Raw genomic sequence first — 18,681 nt, forward strand, 5'->3', positions numbered from 1 at the left:
ATGTGTTAAGTTTATTTTACCAAGGATTATTGCGGGCTGTTTCAATAATACACTTTTTCTTCATTATAACACTTAATGCTTAAGAAGTGAAAAGTGAAATATATTTAAATTTCTGGCATTTTTCATATTTAATAGAAGCTATTAATATTTCTAGATATTTTACATTGGATTATATTCATCTATTAGAACAATTTAATCCCTCAATAAAAGTATTAGTAGGTCATTAATTCATTTATGTTTATTTTCCTGAATTTTAGCTTTAGTCAAAATTTGTTCTTATACAAAGGATATATATTTGAATCTTGTGAAACTGGTAATTCAATAAACTCACGTGAAGGCATAGTCCTTGGTTAGAGTTATAACCATCCCGGTGTGCCAGGGACTGCGGAGATTCCCGGGAGGCAGTACTTTTGGTGCTAGAAAGTGAACTGTCCTCCCAGGGGACATTTGGCAATGTTTCCTCATCACAACTGGTGTGAAAGGCTGCTGACTGGCATCTAGTTCAGAGAGGCCGGGGATGCTGCTGGGCCTTCTGCAATGCACAAGGCAGCCCCCACAAAAGGAATAGTCAGACCCTAAATGTCAGCTGTGGACTGACACATCCCCCTGTTCTCGTGGGAAGGAGCCATTAGAGACGGAGAGAGGGCGATGTTGATTGTGTACAGAGAGGTGCCCAAGATGCTGAGGAGGGGGATCAAGAACACAAGTGGAGAAATTGGTCTGGAACAGGATAAAGTCAAGGGAAGAATGGTTTCTAAATCAGAAGTTCTTGTGCAGCGGATAGGATGCGGCTGCATCAAGTTCATGCTTGATGGCATTTCTTTTCTCCGATGAAATAGGAGGTAAGAGCATCAATCTCTCGGAGGTGAGAGGTCGGGGCAGGGCAGGCTTTCCACAAAGTGGTGAGAGATGGGAGGATGATTGATAGGTGACACTGGGGTCCTGGGGAGGCTGTAGATCATGAATTCGCAATGGCACCAGTGCTTGCATCCTGTGATTTCTCAGGCTTGGCTCACCCATTCAGTGTGGGGAGGGAGAGCGGTGCTCTGCAGAACTGACTTAAGGCAAATGCAGTGTCTGGGAACGTGCAGGCGCTTACAGGGCACTGGTGGGAGCAGTTTAATCATTAGCAACCTGGGCTGGGTAGTGAAGGAGGGAGAGCCTTTGCTAGTATACCTACCCTTTAAAAAACAATGACTCTATTCCTAATTGCCTTTCCTTGCCTTCAGTCTCTTAAGCATATATGTTGTTCCTGGTTTTGTCTTTCTGGGTTGCTTCTTTTGCCTTAGAAAGACACTGGTAATCCCAAAAGCCATTTATTTCCTGAATTGGAGTAACTGCTGCATATTTATTTAATTTGTTATTAATTGCGGCCCATCCCTTTTGGTTCCTCTTTTGTCGTTTCCCCACTGAAACAGCCACCCTGGAAGGAGGTCTGCTTTGCCGGCGTTTTTTGGATTCATATCAGAAAGCAGCTTTGACTTCCACTAGGTTCCCGAAGGCCTCCGACTGTGAATTTGACAAAGGTTCTCCAGAGAGCTTTGAAAGGCTTCCTCTGATTAAATTAGTGACTATAACTAGGTTACATGATTCAGAGGAAGAGCTAGCATGCATCATTCGACTTTCAGCATCCGGGAGGTTTTACCTTCTCATTTGGTCCTGCATCTAAAGGCTTATCCCGGGGTAATCTACAGGCGCTTTTTCTAATTCTGGAAGATTAAGTTCATCCAGATTCTCCATATGTGGCCTGGCATCTATCCACAAATGCGCCTGTTACACACATACACGGGGAGGATTTCCTTCCTTTCAAAATGATCTGTGGTCACTAACAAAAACACTTTGGGGCGTGTGTCTCAAACTCAGAGTGCTTCCGGTTACACATTGATCTTCTTTCGAAGGGTGCCAGAGGCCAGTGTGATTGCACATTTGGGACTGTTAATAACTAAAACAGTATTTTTAGCATCTAAACGTAGGTGGAACCTTGCAGGAGGTCCTAGAAACGGTGTCAGTTGATTGTGTTCAGCATAGCGTTGTCAGTCCAGCCCCGTTGGCTGAAACAAGTGGCTGTAGCCTGCCTCCATCTGGCAAGAGGCCTTGGGTATCTGCAAATGTGCTCTGAGGATAGCAGGGGGCTGGGCCGGTCAGCTGTCAGCCAGAGCTTCTGTTTATGCTCCGAACAATAGCCGTGTTCCAAGGCAGTAATTATTGGTTGGTTTTCCTTCTAAAATAAGTGTCCTAATAACTTGCCACAGAACCAACTTAAATGGCCGTGGGGTTGCCTGCAACAGTGAAATGGAGGGGTGGGTGGAGAGAAAGAAAGCCACAGCAAGAAATGGTTCGGTTTATTTCTGCATGCAGTCTATATTGGTAAATAGTATAATTAAAATCTCATTTGCAGGTTCTTCAGGAAGGTTATTTCTGTCTGGGGAAAACCCTGTGTTTTCTTACTTAGTACCCTGAGCTATAAATTAGAGACTTGGGGGGGGGGGGCAGGGCGGGGGAGTTGGTTGGCAAATAAAGGCCTTCAGTGTCTCTGCTGTTTTGGAATGCCTCCCATATTCCTGGGGCTCTGATAATGTGTTTCTCTGGAAAAGCATGCATAATCTGCACCAAAATGAGCTGGTACCAGGGTCTGCACTGCCCCGGGTTACAAATTAGGGACTTGATATTTAAAAATGAATCCAACTGAAAAGTCTTTCCAGAATAGTTGAGTACTGTTACCTCGTGACTATAGGTTCTGGTGTTACCCAAATTCTCTTATAAGAGAGGAGAGAGGGATGTTTCTGGAGATAAATCAGATGTTATTTGGAAAATGGGAACAAAAGCACAGTCCAGCATCACAGATTTCGTTGAGGATGGGGGGTGGGGGGGGGAAGCCCCTCCCCCCTTCTCTTCTTGGCTTTCTAAATATGTAGCGTGTCTGTGTTTCAGTTCACAGGCGGCAAGAATGCGACATTTCCTCCTCAGACTTAACGTGCTGTCATGGAAATGCTGATAGGGTTATTTTATGGAGATGTAGCCTGAAAAAAAAAAATAAAAGCAGTGAGAATTACATTATTGTATTACATTCTGTTCCATCTAGGGCTCATTTTATTAAAGGGTTTTAAAGGTTTATTTTCATCGGCAAACCAAGGACTTGTACCCTATTCTCTCCGTGCCAGGATCCAATTAATGTCAAGTTGAGTTTTCTGTGTGGACAGGGCCGGTCCATGGCCCTGGGTGATCATCTATTATTATCATTGCTCGCTTGTACATGACTTCACAACCCTAGCATAGAACCAGTTGTCATGCTTTCCATCTTTTGTGCCTCAAATAGCTTGCTGAGTAGAATTTGAGAATGGGCGGGTGAAGGGCCATTCTGAGCATGCAGAGATCAATCATAGTTAGCAAGATGAAGCTCAGGGAGCGGTGGCAGCTTGCGGGACCCTTCCTCCATATCCAGCTTGCATGTATGAGTGCAGATTCTTTCTTTTGGCTCCAATATAGGATTTTGATTTCATTTTAGAAAGGATGCATTTAATCTGTAAAACAAATACCATTCTTTTGCTTGTCACATGTATTTAGTTGGAGGAATATCAGAAAATGAATATTTTTAATATCCTACAGTTCTTTGTTCTAATAGTTAGCTAATATTAAATGAGACTATTTGGAATCCTACAAATCATTGACAAATGTTTTTTGTTTTTGTTTTTTGGCTTAGAACTTTAGGTCTACAGAGAAGTGAATTTAAAACATAAAATCTAAATTTAGTGGAAAATTTTCGGAAGGACATAGATGTATCCTTAAAATATCCATATAACCAAAATAATTGCTTTCTTTAAAAAGAATTGAATGCCTACAAATATGCTAGGCATTATACAGAATAAAAACTATGACATGAGCCTTTTAAACAGGATATTATGTTCTCTATCAGAGTATTGGTCCAAATGTGAATAATTCTGGGTGTTTTTCAAATATATTTTTGAATTCATCAATTCATTCTAAAGCAACACTGGTATTGAGATGCGTGTATTTTTAAAAAATTATTTTGCACATATCTTTTCCATTGTTCATCCATATGTATCTACATAGTTACTAAGACAAGGTAATACCCCTTAACATAAAATACTGGCTACCAAGGAAATACGTTTAAATAATAAAATTTTTAAGTGTTTCATTAATGAAAACATTTAAAAATCATATTTATTTTGAAGATAATTATGAACATTAAGAAATGCTATCATGTTTATTATAAAACTCTATATTTTATAATTAGCATTGTCTTTGTAATAAAAACTCAGGCAGCTTATTTTCCATACTATTCTATTCTAGGTAAAACATTTTTGTGACATATCAAAACAGCTTCCCTACAGAGATACTATTTTGCCTATAAACAAAGTGTTCTTATGATAACATTTTAATTTTCTCCAGTAAATATACTTGAACATAATTTTAAAATCTGTTTTACGACTCACTGAAATTGTGCGCATGTGCGTGCCCGTACACCCCTCCCATGTTACAGCTCCTTGGGAGTGTGTTAGCTACCTTGCTCTCTTACCAGGGTGGAATTGATAGATGAGAAATGGTGGTCAAATTATTCCTAGAAGATGGATCTATTTTTTAATAAATGACCCAGGCTTTTGCCAATTGTACTAAGACCTCACTTAGGTTGGAAGGCAGGAGCTAGAACAATCATATTGGCTCACAGCCTCTCAGCTATGGTCACACCAGTAGATCCTCTATTTGTGGAGTTGGTTTGTTACTATTGTTTAAAGTGAAGCCAGTATGGTGTATCTCTGTAGTTCCTTAAAAAAAGGAACAAAATTCATACAGTTGATATATTAACATTTCTTAGAGAAGAAGTAATAGGATCAATATTCTTTAGATTAGTAACATAAAATTGGGGGGAAATTGAGAAAAAGATGGCATTGTGTGTTTTTTTCTTTTTCTTCTTTGCCACTTCAATTATATTTGCTCTCATGTTCCTTTTCAAATAAGCCAATTACCTTTTCTGTGTGATCCAATTTGCAGGCACATGATAAGCAGTAGGTTAGAACGAAGAATAAATGATTACTTTTAATGATGATCAGCACATCTGATGTGATAAATTATGATTAATGAGTAAATTAGCAGTGAAGATGATGTAAATGAATCTGATTTGAAAACTAACTACAGAAAGATGCTAACGGGTAGGTAGAGTTTCTTTTTTGTCAAATACAGTGTCTGTGTTCAATAGCCTTGTGAGTATATTACCGTTTACAGGGGATATGAAAAAAGCCCACAAATATTATGCCATTTTCCTACGTCTTTCCTGAATAGCCTGGGAGATGGTATGACTTTTCATTTGTTTCAATGTAAGGGCCTATATCACTCTATTGAATGAGAACAGATGCGAGGTCTGTGAATGCATAAGTAGGTAAGCAAACCAGAGGCTTAAAGTGGGAAATGTTGAGTTAATATCTAAATGGTGCTGCTGAAACCATGTTTTCATTAAAAATGAATGACTGGCATAAGGAATGGTAAGAATGGCTTCACAGATTGTTTCTAAGAATGATTCAAGACCACTGTAGGTCCTTTTGAAATTTATATCACTAAACCAGCGGTTACTGTGAGTGCCTCATCGGAAAACAGATGGTGAGTCTTACTAAGCATGTCAATAGTTCAGAGAAGTTTTATATCCCAGACACAGTGAATGTAGGGGATTGTTTGTTTTGGTCATGGTATCCCTGGCCGTCTGTTAAATAAAAAGTTCTTGTGTGAAACCATACAACTTTTACTGCTGTAAAGCAAGTGTTTATGACCCAGGTATTAATGCATCTTGAAATAGGATAAACTAGGAATTTATGTAACTACCTTAAATTGACTAATTCATATGAAATCACATCTCTACAAGATTTTTGAAAAGCAATATCAAAGACTAAAATAGACTTGCATGTCTTGACCTTTTTAAGTAGAAAAGTATTTTCCATAGCATTTAAGTTCTATTTTGAATAGTTTCATCTTACAGATTTTTGTCTCTTTTTTCCATCTTTCTTCATTGGTCTATTAATATTCATCACTAGCTCTTTTCCTTACAGTCTGATATCCCAGGGAGAAATGGAAAAGAAAGGATTTGAATAGGATTTTTTTTTTTTGAGGGGTGGATTTTCTAATTTCTTCCTCAAAACTGATCACCCTCTGACCTCTGCTCTTCATCCCTTCTGTTTAGCTTAATTTGGCCAGCGATATAGTCATAACTTTCAGCTTTATCAGTGGCCGAGGTAATTGGATACTGTAATATATATTTCTGCTATGAATCCATGACTTATTTTTAGCATATTTTAAAAAAAGATAAAAAGCCTCTAAAAAGTATAGTTTTTATCCAGTAATTATATAGAAATAGATCATACATATTTGAAATTTTACTTGTAGCAATGAATTACATACAGTGTAGGCAAGAGTAGGTTTATAGTTGTGAGTATGCAAAACAGAGTTTATACTTGTATTACTGTTAATTATATATTACAACTGTAAACCTACTTTTGCCCAGCCCTGTAGAGAGATTATAAATTTGTACAAGGATGTAATTACTATAAGAATAACCATTTATAATACTGGGAACTTGGAAACAACCTAAATGTTTAACAGTATATGAAAATATACCTACATGCGCCCTAACTGGTTTGGCTCAATGGATAGAGTGTCGGCCTGCGGACTCAAGGGTCCCAGGTTTGATTCCAGTCAAGGGCATGTACCTTGGTTGCGGGCACATCCCCAGTAGGGAGTGTGCAGTAGGCAGCTGATTGATGTTTCTCATCAGTGTTTCTAACTCTCTATCCCTCCCCTTCCTCTCTGTAAAAAAATCAATAAAATATACAAAAAATGTATATACCTACATGCTTTATAATATAAAAGTTATATTCAATTAATTATTTATTGACATAGCCCTGATCACTGGATGGGGAGGTACAGATATCATGATATCATCGGTGATCCTCAATCCTAGATGAACATTAGAATATTTTTGAAATTAATTATGCAGCCCCACCCACTGATTTTCTATTTTAATTGGTGTGAAGTGGGGTCTAAGTACCTATACGTGTGTGTGTGTGTGCGCGAGCGCGTGTGTGTGTGTATTCAGTCTCCCAAGTGATTCTAATGACCAGCTTAAAAAGAGAGTCATAGCTATGGAAATTGAACATGAAAAAAGAGAAATGAGAGATTATAAAAGCAAAATTTCTAGGACTTAATAATTGAATAGTAGTGCGACAAAGGAGAAGACCAGAAAAAAAGCTAAGTCAGCAAGGCTAGGCATTTGGGAGAGTGGGAGTGCCGACTACAAAAATGGAACTTAGTAAAAGTGATGGGATTGGGAAGGCATATGACATGGTGTGTTTTCAACACAGTGATTTTGGGATTTGCTGAGTAATCTTTCAAGCGTTTAGAAATAAGTTTCTGGCAATGTGGACAAGTTGAAATGGGAGATATCTTTTTATTAAATCAGGTCTCTTCTTCCGATATTCCATTCTTTTTACCCTTTCTCCTTCTCTTCTTTTCCCCTTTTCTTTCTGTCAGTGTACACATTAATCCTTTGTCAATTTAAATATTGAAAGGTAGAAACATCTATGTATTCAATAGAAGAATCCTTTAGTAGTCATTTTCAAAGGAGAGTTGAAGCCTTAATTTATATATAGATAGATAGATAGATAGATAGATATAGAGATATATCTATATATATCTATATATATATAGATATATCTATATATATATATGCCTAAGCGACCCAACTGACTGGTAGCTATGATGCACAATGACCACAGGGGGCAGACTCTCCGACTGGTAGCTATGACCACCAGGGAGCAGATGTTCACTGTAGGAGTTGCCAAGCTGCCCTGACTTGGTAGCTGCGGTTCTTGGGTGATGCACCTGGAACCAGAGAGGAGGGAGCCTGATTCCAGGGTACATCACACGATTGCCCTCTTGCAACCCAGGGCCCCTTGAGGGATCTCAGAGAGCTGGTTTCACCTGATACCTGCAGGTCAGTCCGAGGGACCCCACTGGTGCATGAATCTGTGTAATGGGCCCCTAGTAAAATTATAAAATGTGTATAAATACATAGAATATGTAATTGAAATGCCTAGAAAAGGAAGAGGCAAAATTAATGTCAAGAACTTTAAGGGGGTATTTGTATTTCTCCATCATGAACAAATTGCAAGTACTATGTGTAAAATAATACAAAAGTATTTACGTTACTAAACTTGGAACTTATATAACTTGTTAATAAATTTTGTGACTGACTTCCTGTTGATCAGGCATCATAGCTTATTTATCCCAAATTTCAATTGGTTCTTGTAAATTCAACAAGTTCCACTGGCAGCACATTCTGGGTGAACTTCATTACTTAACTAGTGAAAAGTAATTGCTACAATACTGTGCAAAGTACTTAACTAAACCCTTGAACAGTCAGCATATATTTTATAGTTAACTAAGACAGATTTGAAAATATGCATTAACTGAGTTATACCATAATGTCTGTGCAGCATCCTTATAACTTTCCATCTTTTCATTTGGCATAATAAAAATATAGAGCTTCACAATTAGATCAAAAGTCCATAACTCACTCTTTTTTTTTGTTATATGCCATTTTATTTTATTTTATTTTATTTTATTTTATTTTATTTCATAACTCACTCTTAACTTCAAAGAGCCTTCATTCATTTTCCCCCTTTTCTCCCTTTTTCCTACTTTACTTACAAATTGCTGTAGTATTATGAACTTTTCTATAATTCTATAACATAGGAATAATGATACAATCTTGTAAGACTCTGAAAAATATCGCATATGTATTACCTATGGACATAGACAATAGAGTGGTGAAGGCTGGGGTGGGGCAGGTGCTGGGAGGAAGGGGGTAATGGAGGGGAAATGGGGGGACATCTGTAATACTCTCGACAATAAAAATAAATTTAAAAAATAAATAAAATATAATGTTAAAAACGATTTATAAAATTTTAGACCTGCGTTTAAAATTTGCTAAAGAGGTATTTTTTTTTTAAATCCCATTTTGAGCTATGATGCTCCTTAAACCAAATTTTAAGACTAATAGATTAGTTTGAGGGTTGTGATAAAAAGGAAATACCAGAAATAACTCAAAAAAGTCTGACTTTGAAGGTCTGTCCTAACTGTGGGTGCCAGAGATGGCCCTTTTCCAACCCCATGTGAGAGATGTCCCCACAATTCTGAGTTTATATAGAGCATTTACTATAGCAACCAGTCCAGCCTGGTGTCTGGGCCATGATGCTGGCCCTCCATTGAGTTATACATCAATGCTGGGAACTCCCTCCTCTCCTGTCACGTGCCCATGCAGTTGTACCGCTGGGCACACTTTCCTCCCTACACTCCTACTTGTTAGTCAAGTGAACCCTCACAGAAAATCCATCATCCACCACCACCCTGGCCACTCTCTCTGTCTGAAACTGTGACCACAGGGTGTGCTGTGGCTGGAAGAGAATGTAAAGCCCTGTGACAGCAGTTCCCCTAAACCTTCAGGAAGGGCCATTACTCTCAGAGCCACCCCCAACTCGCCTTCTCTGCTACGCATTTCTCACCCAACCCCAGAAGCCCTGTTCCTGCCCTTCCCTTCATGCCGATACTTCTGGAGAATGAAAGAACAGAGATGGGCTCAGTTGACAGTGCCATCCATTCGACAGCCACCTTTTAGGGGAGGAAGCAGATGCCTGAAGACAGGACTCCCTGTGTATTCTTGCTGACCATTGCCTCATCCTCTCCCTTAGTATCATTTTTAATAGCATTATAACCTTCCCCTTTCAAGACTTTAAGTACGTTATTATGACAAATATCTCTTTAAAAACAATACTTTCTATTTAAGGAAATGTTAATCAGCTGCAAGAAACAAAGGCAATTAGTTACATGCTGTTAGTTTTGTTCCCCACACAGGGTATTTCCTTGGTGTCTGCTGAAGCCGCTTATTCATTGGAATCAAATTAGACAAATAGAACCCTCATGTCTTCACGCTTTTGTAGCCTTGGGTGGGGGGCGGGGGGGTGTTTCTGTGAATCTGTTTTAAGGGATTCTCAGTTCATCAGTCGAGTTACTGCAAACCTGAATTGTCCGGTTAACCTTTAAGAAGTTCTCATAAATCCCTTTCGTGCATGGGTGTTATTAGTAGATTCCGATGGTTCTACCCTGTTCATGTCTAGTGCTATTAATGTAATATACTACAGGGAGGGTTTCATCCTCCATAGAGCAGGTTATTGAGGATGGTCAAAGGCAGTTTGCTGGTCTTGGTCGGTTCTGTCCCCTAATTTGAATCCCAGAAGTGCTCTTTAGGCGTATCACCTTGTCTTCAGCGAGCCTAACAGCTTGAAACCTGAAATAGCTTCTGATATTGCCATTACTACAAGCCAAGTTACTCTACTTTGGTTACACTTTAAAAAACAACCTAACCTCCTAGAAATGAAAATCCCCCAGCAGCCCGTGGCTCCTCTTGAGCTGCGTAGGAAACAATGATCTACTAGATTCCTGGAGTTCCTGTCTGCTGGGTGAACGCATCCTGAGAATGCAGTCTTTGGAAGCAGCCAGTGAGCCTGGCAGACGCGATTTATCATATCGGCCATGCCTCTTTTCTGACTCATATGCATGTTTAGCTTCTCTGCTTTCCATTTAGAAAATAGACTTTCTGGGTCTAACAGTAATTTGACCTCTGCAGTGCCTGGCATTAGTTTAATAAAAGGTCATATTCCTCACTTGTCAAAACCAGCGTGAGCAGAAATTCATTTGGCAGAGCACAGAGCTGGCGGCAGCTGTAGGTGGGCAGAAATAGCGGCGAGCTCCAATAATGGAAGGACCCCTAAATACTGGGACCTTAAAGTTTTATTGTCTTTTCCTCCTCCTTTACACTCTGGTTATTTCTTTTGTTCTTAGACCAAGTGTAATGGTTGATGGTTGATGTATCTCATGAGATAAACCTGGGGTCTTTCATTATTCAGATCTGAGGCTGTCCTACTGTGTGACTTTTCAGTAGAAGTTTTATGTTTGTTTAAGTTTTTACATGGATTATCTTCCTTTTCTTCCCATCTTCAGAGCATGACTTAAATTTGGGCAGCATCTATGACAAAAGAAAGCAGGAGATTTATTTAGTTTCTTTTATTAAGCTGAGATAGGGGAGCTGGGTGCTGTGTATTGTTATTACCCCTCTGAGAATAAAGATTTTTACTTGCCTCGAGCACTTGGGATAGTTATTAAGTTTCATCTTCTCTCTCCTATCTTTCCTTTGGCTGGCTGCCTACCTGGCATTGATAGCATCAGACTTCGAGTTTCACCTGCCAAGACGATTATTTATGCAACACACATGCTTACTGAAAGGGTTTTACTGTATTTTCTAGAATCTTAACTTTGTATCATGAAATGATGACATTTATCCTTTTTTTGTGGTTTGGATTCTGTACACCAATGTAGAAAAATTCACATCAGATCCCCTAAGAAAGTCATGATTTTCTTGTATGTGAAGGCTAATCTGTAATAATAAAAGGGTAATATTCTGATTAGAACAGACATCTTCCGGACATCATTCTGGACGTCCTTCCTGAAAAGCCCGAGCTGGAGAGAAGCCAGCCCAGGTCCCAGGTGCCTGTGGGTGGCTCGAGGGAAGCTAGCCCGGGTCCTGGGTGCCTGTGGGGGGCCAGAGGAGGGAAGCAGCCTGGGTCCCGGGTGCCAGAGGGAAGCCCGTGCCGGCAGCTGGGGGAAGGAAGGCCTACTCTGGCATGAATTTTTGCGCATTGGGCCTCTAGTTTCTTTTATATTAAAAAGCAAAGAAATGTGTATAAGCACTTGTTGTGCCCTTCTTTTTAATGTAGTGTGATCAATTTCTTTTTCTTGTTTTAAAGACTACATTTCAGGACCCTTTTAAGGTTTTTTTTTTTTGTTGTTGTTGTTGTTTTTTTTTTTTTAGAATACAGAGTCCTAAAGTGGTAGTTAATAGGATTCAAGAAAAACAGTTGCAGATCAGAAACAGATTCTAACTGGTGATTTTAATAAATTTTCCATGGTTCAATAGGTTAATTCCATTAATTGACTTCAAGTTCAGAAGTAACATCCTTACAGTAGCATCTAGTAGTCCTGTCTTTGGCAAATTATTATGCTTGTCAATATTAGCATGAAAATTTCAAGGTACAACCTGAAATGAAAATAAATTAAAAACATACTTGAATATTGGAATGGCAGGTACATCCCTTCCCTAAGTATATGGGAATTTGCCTTCTCAGCATTCCATTTAGAAATAAGATTTCTGTGTTTAATAATAATTTGACATTTAGTGCCCCCATTCACCAGTCTTTAGGAAGAACTTGCTCCAATACCCATTGCCTATTTGTATATTATCAAAATCTCCAAATTTCCTTCCTATTTTGACGTGAGAAATGAGATCTTAGCCCTTGGTGAGGAAAAAAGAAAGACAAAAGGAAGAAAGAAAGAAAACCTCACTACAGTGAAAATGACATCCTACATCCTGTTATTTAATTTTATTATTTAATTTATTCTATTATTTAATTTCTGATGAGTAGTCACTTTTATATGATTCATTCCATTCACATAAAATTGAGATTTTTCAGGGTTGATTTTTTGGAGCTATGGGCTTTGAAAAGGAATATACTTAAAAATGACAGTATCGTAGCATTTAATATAGCAATTTTTTCAGGGCAATTTCCTAAGAATTTTAGCTGCATAATTATGATTTCCATATTCCCTTCTCACAAGTATGTGGTTATTATCAATTTGCATTGTTTGCGACAGCAAAATGAAAAACAAAAAGAACTTCTAATAACTCTTTTCTTCATTTCCAGAAAAGTGACTTCAGTGTACAGTGTTTTTTTATTCCTCTCACTGTTAGTTTATTGCAGATCATTTCAGGTGCTTCCCGTGGTTCTGGTAATCACCCAGTTTGCACCCATTTCCTAGCAGTAGCACAGCAAAGATGCCTCTCCACCTCTCTCCTCCTTCCCTCCTTCATCTTGGAGATACCGCCCTAATCTAGAAAACCTTACAAGGGGAAGGGATCTCCACAAACTAATTAAATTCACATCTCATATTTTTTTTTTCAGTTAAGAAACAGGAAATTTAAGAAAACACCCCGTCCCTCCCCCCAAAGATGATACCAATGCTAATAGTAGAGCTGTGATGGGAACCTGGCTTCCCAAGGAAACCAAGATGAGAGTCAGAACCCACACCAGGTCCGGAGGAGAAGCACCTGGGAAACTTGCTAGATGGGAGGCAGAGAAGATCACAGCGACGAACAAACAGTGTTGAACTTTGTTATTTTCTTCCTTTGTGAATCTAGGGATTGATTTCAAAATAAATGTTAGCTACGGCCACTTAAAACCATTTTTCAATGACATGTAACTGGAAAACAGTAGGAGAGAAGAAAAATTGTAAAAGGGATTAGAACGTGGAGAATAAAATGGAAAAGTAAAATGTTTTTGGTTTTAAAAAATGTCCAACTCTAACATAATTTTAAAAACCCAAGGATGTAAGACAAGTGCAGAGAAATAGGAAAAATAATTAAAATGCCCCCTCTCAAACCACCATCAATAGTGTTTCAGCATATTTGTCACATCTTTTTATTTGGGGGAGGGGTGTTCATTTTATTATCCCCCTCATATATATATATTTTGTATGGGGTGGTCATGTGGCTTATCATGAATCATAAGTATTTCTCATGTCGTATTATACACATTTTCAGATGTAACATTTATTATTTGCATGATGTTTCATCAGTATGCCATGGTTTATTTCACCATCAATTCCTATAGTATTTGATATTTTGGGTACTTATAATCTTTGCTAAGTAATTGACATGATGAGTATCCTTGTAGGTAAATACCTACATTTTATATGATTCTCATATACTAGTAAAAGAGGTGTAAAGCGTGGAAACACAAAATGAATAGTTCGTAGAATTTTCAGGGGATGGGTCATGTTAGGAGCACTTAAAGGAGATAGAGGGCTTTAGAAAGCCTCTAGTTTCTATCCTTTCATAGTTAGGAAACTTTAAATATTTCTTAACAGAAACATTTTTTTTTCTTTGCTATGACTTTGGAGGCTTCTTGACTCAACTTTGATGCAGATTGCAGAGTTAAGTTTCAAGGAAGGCAGCCCATAATATCTGGGTTAGAGAGTCACTTTCCCATTTTCCCATTTTTGCTTCTTGCCAGACCTTCTAATTCAGGGTTACCTGTCTTGTCAATTTAACATTTCCTAGAATTTATCTTAAATCTCACTAATTTTAATAGCTGAGTGGTGGCCATGCTGCTTTCTGGCAGTGTCCTGATAGCAGCAACAAAGCAAAGAGCTAATATTTCTCTCACAGTGATTGATGAGCTCATTTTGTTACAGAGGACAAATTGGATTTTTTTAAATACTTGTAATAAAAATTAATGTGTGATGTTGCTTTTTGGATGTTATTGGATCGCTGCCTTAATACAGATTTCTTCAATAAAAGCATGAGCTTATAACTTGACCAAAAAGTTACCTGTCTCCCCCTTTAGCTACCTTCAGAAGTAAAGGTGCTTCTCTAATGCTGTAATCCCATATAAGCATGTATGTTTGTATGTCTGTATTGATGGAAATGGGGAGGGCTATGGTGGGGGGGTGGTAATAGTCTGTGTTTGAATTTTCCATCTAATTATGATCAATTCTTTTTATTTCAGCACCTCCGAGGTTTACACGGACTCCTGTTGACCAGACAGGGGTCTCTGGTGGCGTTGCCTCTTTCATTTGCCAAGCTTCAGGAGACCCAAGACCTAAAATTGTCTGGAACAAAAAAGGAAAGAAAGTCAGCAATCAGAGATTTGAGGTATTAGGTCCATTGTTCTGTTTCTCTGGGGGAAGAATGTATCTGCTGTGTCTTTGGTTTGGATGTTACTTGCTTGTTTACTCTGTTATAAGGTGTCATCGTCACTGAGATATGGCATTCTTTATGTTGCATGTGATGGAAAATTCAACTTTCAAAGGCTTTTAAAGAAGAGGAATCTGGGTGTTCAGATTGCTCACTTTGTCTCTGCATATACCAAGGCTCAGCTAGTGTTCCTAGCATCTACCTGAGAGCCTCATCCTCAGATGGAATCACTCATCCTCCCACAACCGAGCTTAGAGGATAAGTGATGGCTTCCTATGACATTGTCTATGTCATTAGCTCTTTCTGACTTACATGTTCATCCTTAAACCAGTTGGTGTGGACAGATAGACAGTACTGTTTAAGTTCATTAGAATCTACCTCTTTTGCTGGGATTGAAGTTAGTCCCATTCAACCCCATGGCCTGGAATGAGGGAGCTGTGTTTTCCCAAACGGATCAAGTTCCTATTACCAGGGGCAAGGGGAATAGCGGACAGAAAATGAAGTTGCCCACTCCACCTTGCACCTGTGTTTTGCAATTATCATGAACTAGAATAGGAAATTTGCTCTAGTGTGTTAATACAAAGTAATACTCTCTAACAAACAGAGCCAACCAGGTTGAAGTTGCAGTTAAACCAATTGAAGAAATCAATTTTCTTTATTCAGAAAGCTCAGTACAATGAAGAGGATAAAAAATAATTCAGATATTATTTTTGTATTTGTGAGAGCCTATGATTTAGAAATTTGCTCATTCTGGGTGAGAAAAATAGGTGGTAAGCTACATAGAAAAATATTGGAAGAAACACAAAATATTATGCTTATAATTTAAGATATAAAGAGAATAGCTTTATTTTTAGATGATACTAAGACTTTCAAATTATAAAACTCACTTCCTCATTGTTGAGTTTCTAATCTACTTCATAGCCTTATTCACAAATTGGCAAATCAAAGGCAATTTCTAGTTAAAGAAACGTAGCAACTACAAAGTTCAGAACTATTTGATAATACTCATTTTTCACTGGTAATCACAGAGCAATCAATGGTCTAAATGCATAAAGGATCTAATTAATTACACTATTGAAAAATGAAATATGGACTAGTTTACAAATAAAAATATTTTAATTGTTTATTTGAAAGTCAGATCTCTACAATGATTTGGAAATAAATAAAAGCTAATCTTAAATAATCTTTGGGAAATATTTCCTACATCCTTTAGAAAATGATGTGTGTACATCTTTGGTGCACATTTTAAAAAAATTTAAAAGGGCAATTTTTGTCAAAGAGTAGTTTGATATCATGCCTGCTAATGATGATGGCTTCTTGACAGAATCATAATTACAATGATAAATATTCAAAGCACAAACTCTGTTTAGCACAAAATTTCTAATCAGAGTCACATAAATACTTTTAGGAAAAATTATTTATTTTCACACAAAGCTCCTTCATCAAATAGTATCGAGTCTTGGGTTGGGAATCTTTGTTATCTGTAACACTGTATGTGTCTATTTTTGGTTTCATTCATTTATAAGGCCCATGAGAGCAATAGGTAAAACTGATTTTGTTTCTTCTTCTATCTCCAATGCCAAATACAGTGTCTGGCCTAGTTTAGGTACACTTCATTAAATACTGGATATTAAATAGGGTTTTCAAATCAGAAATTACGACACCAGCTTTGAACATGTGGTATGGTGTTTGTTGTAAGAGTTTAGCTCTAAATCTAGGAAATAGTTCAGAAAGGTAAACATACAATGACAGTTAACAATTCATGAATCAGAATTTAAATTGGTGTTAGAGATGTTTAAATCTTTCCCCCCATTAAGCCATAAGATGCTCATAAATGCTTTTTTTAAAAAAAAAATATTGCATGTTTGACAAATCCTATATAATAAAAGTGCAATATTCAAATTGTCCCCTTGACCAGAGTTCTTCCAGGAGTTCGACCAGAGGGTGGGCCGGCTGGGAGAAGGGAGGGAGGCCCTGGCCAGGAGCGGTAGTGGTGGCGGCAGCAGTGGTGGGGGCAGGCAGTCAGGGGGAAGGGAGTACAGGCTGGCAGCCAGCAGCCACTAGGGACCCTACCAGTGCACAAATTTTGTGCACTGGGCCTCTAGTATTCTTATAACTGTGAAACTCCCAAGATGCATAGTAGATTCATTCTACATGCAATCTTAGTAGAGTTGAAAGTCGATTGTGTTGCATTCAGAAGTGGGACATTTTGGCTATCTCTGTGGATTTCAAACATAAAGAGAATGCAGAAAAAACTTGAAATGGATATATTTTTAAAATACCCCACCTCTTTTTTTTTCTTATGCTGGCATACATACTCTTACACAACATCTTGGGTTGAACATTCCATAAATGTATTTATAAGGCATTCTCTCTTTGTTCATACTTTAAGCCCATGTACATACCATTCACAGGGAAATGCAGGGGGAAAAAACACAGTATCTCAGTGAACAGCTAAAAGAACTCAGCATAGTTACAGAAAAGACAGGTAGAAGAGTCCATAGTTTTGAATACATATTTATTAATATCATCATCATCATTGTTTAAAAGTAGTACTTGAAGTGGCTGATAAATACTTAGGATTGCTAACTCTCTCTGCAGAGTTCATAATGATAGTGAATTCAGGCTGACTGTTTAGGACATTCATTTTCTGCCTGGTGAAGCAACCCTCCATTTTACAGCAAAATGCCCTAAAAATGCAGAAAATGCTAAGCTAGAACAAACACTGGAATGATTTATGGCAAAATTAACGCATGCCATTAGGCTCTTGGGTTGTGACAGCCTTCTTGTCGGCTGCCTAAGTGCTAGATTTATGCAGTTTCTCCTCATGGTTCGCTCATCTATCCTGTTCAGGCTGAGACAGTTTACACCAGCAAAGCGTGGTGGTGGCACGCATTATTTCTTCACCTTACAGTCCAATTATTGAATGGATCTACCTGTTCAGAAATAGAATAATTTGAGAAGTTTATGCATCATAGAAGGAAGTCTTTTGCAGAATTAATAGGGTCAAATTGCCCTAGATACACCCACTAGAATGTTTTCGTGAGTGAATCCTGGATGATTTTCAACAGAGACTACAATTCTACATTTTTGCATATGTAGGTTCATGTCTTTTGCCCCTTTGTTCAGTGGATTCATTAAATTAATCCAAACATTCCATTTCACCACTGTATAAAAATGCAGTCTCAAAATGCTGCCGAGTTTAATCTGAGCCTAAAGTCCAGTTCACCATTTCATTAAGAGGTTTAGCCCAGAGGTGGACAATTGTAACAACACCTGTGACAGCTATTGCTTCCTCTAATAGGTAATAGAGTTTGACGATGGATCTGGATCAGTTCTCAGAATACAGCCCTTAAGGACTCCCCGGGATGAGGCCATTTATGAATGTGTGGCCTCAAATAACATCGGAGAAATAAGTGTATCTACCAGACTCACAGTTTTGCGTGGTAAGTACTCAAGTGCAAGTTTGTTGCTCATGTCATTGTTGAAATTCTATATCCCAGATGTTCTATTGTAAAGCCATCAAAAAGACCAGCATTGTCCTGACACTTCCATTGGAAATGAATTGAAATCAAATGTTTATAAGAGCTCAACTTTTAAATAGACAGTGGATGACTTCTTTCACAAGTCTTGGAAAATGCAAATCAGAGAGATCAAAGAAAAATCCCAAAGAAATTCTGATTTCAAATGCCAGATACCATTTTGATTTTTGGCAGAAAACCTTGAAAGAAAACAGGGTATGCTACTGTTTTACATGTTAGCAGCATTACTTGTGTATGGAGATTTCATACCGAGCTCAGCAACTCCTTTTT

At 38.1% G+C, this 18,681-nt stretch overlaps 1 protein-coding gene across 1 annotated transcript in view; it reads left to right on the forward strand.

The window, feature by feature from the left end:
• Positions 1–18,681, forward strand: part of PTPRD (protein tyrosine phosphatase receptor type D) — a 2,145,631-nt gene that overhangs the window by 1,834,204 nt on the left and 292,746 nt on the right. The window contains exons 13-14 of the mRNA XM_081103407.1: positions 14,682–14,827; positions 18,174–18,315. Of these exons, the coding sequence (XP_080959533.1) occupies positions 14,682–14,827; positions 18,174–18,315 (288 nt within the window). The remainder of the gene's footprint in view (positions 1–14,681; positions 14,828–18,173; positions 18,316–18,681) is intronic.

This window comes from Myotis nattereri (assembly GCF_964212035.1).
Source record: "Myotis nattereri genome assembly, chromosome: 12".
Classification (NCBI taxonomy): domain Eukaryota; kingdom Metazoa; phylum Chordata; class Mammalia; order Chiroptera; family Vespertilionidae; genus Myotis; species Myotis nattereri.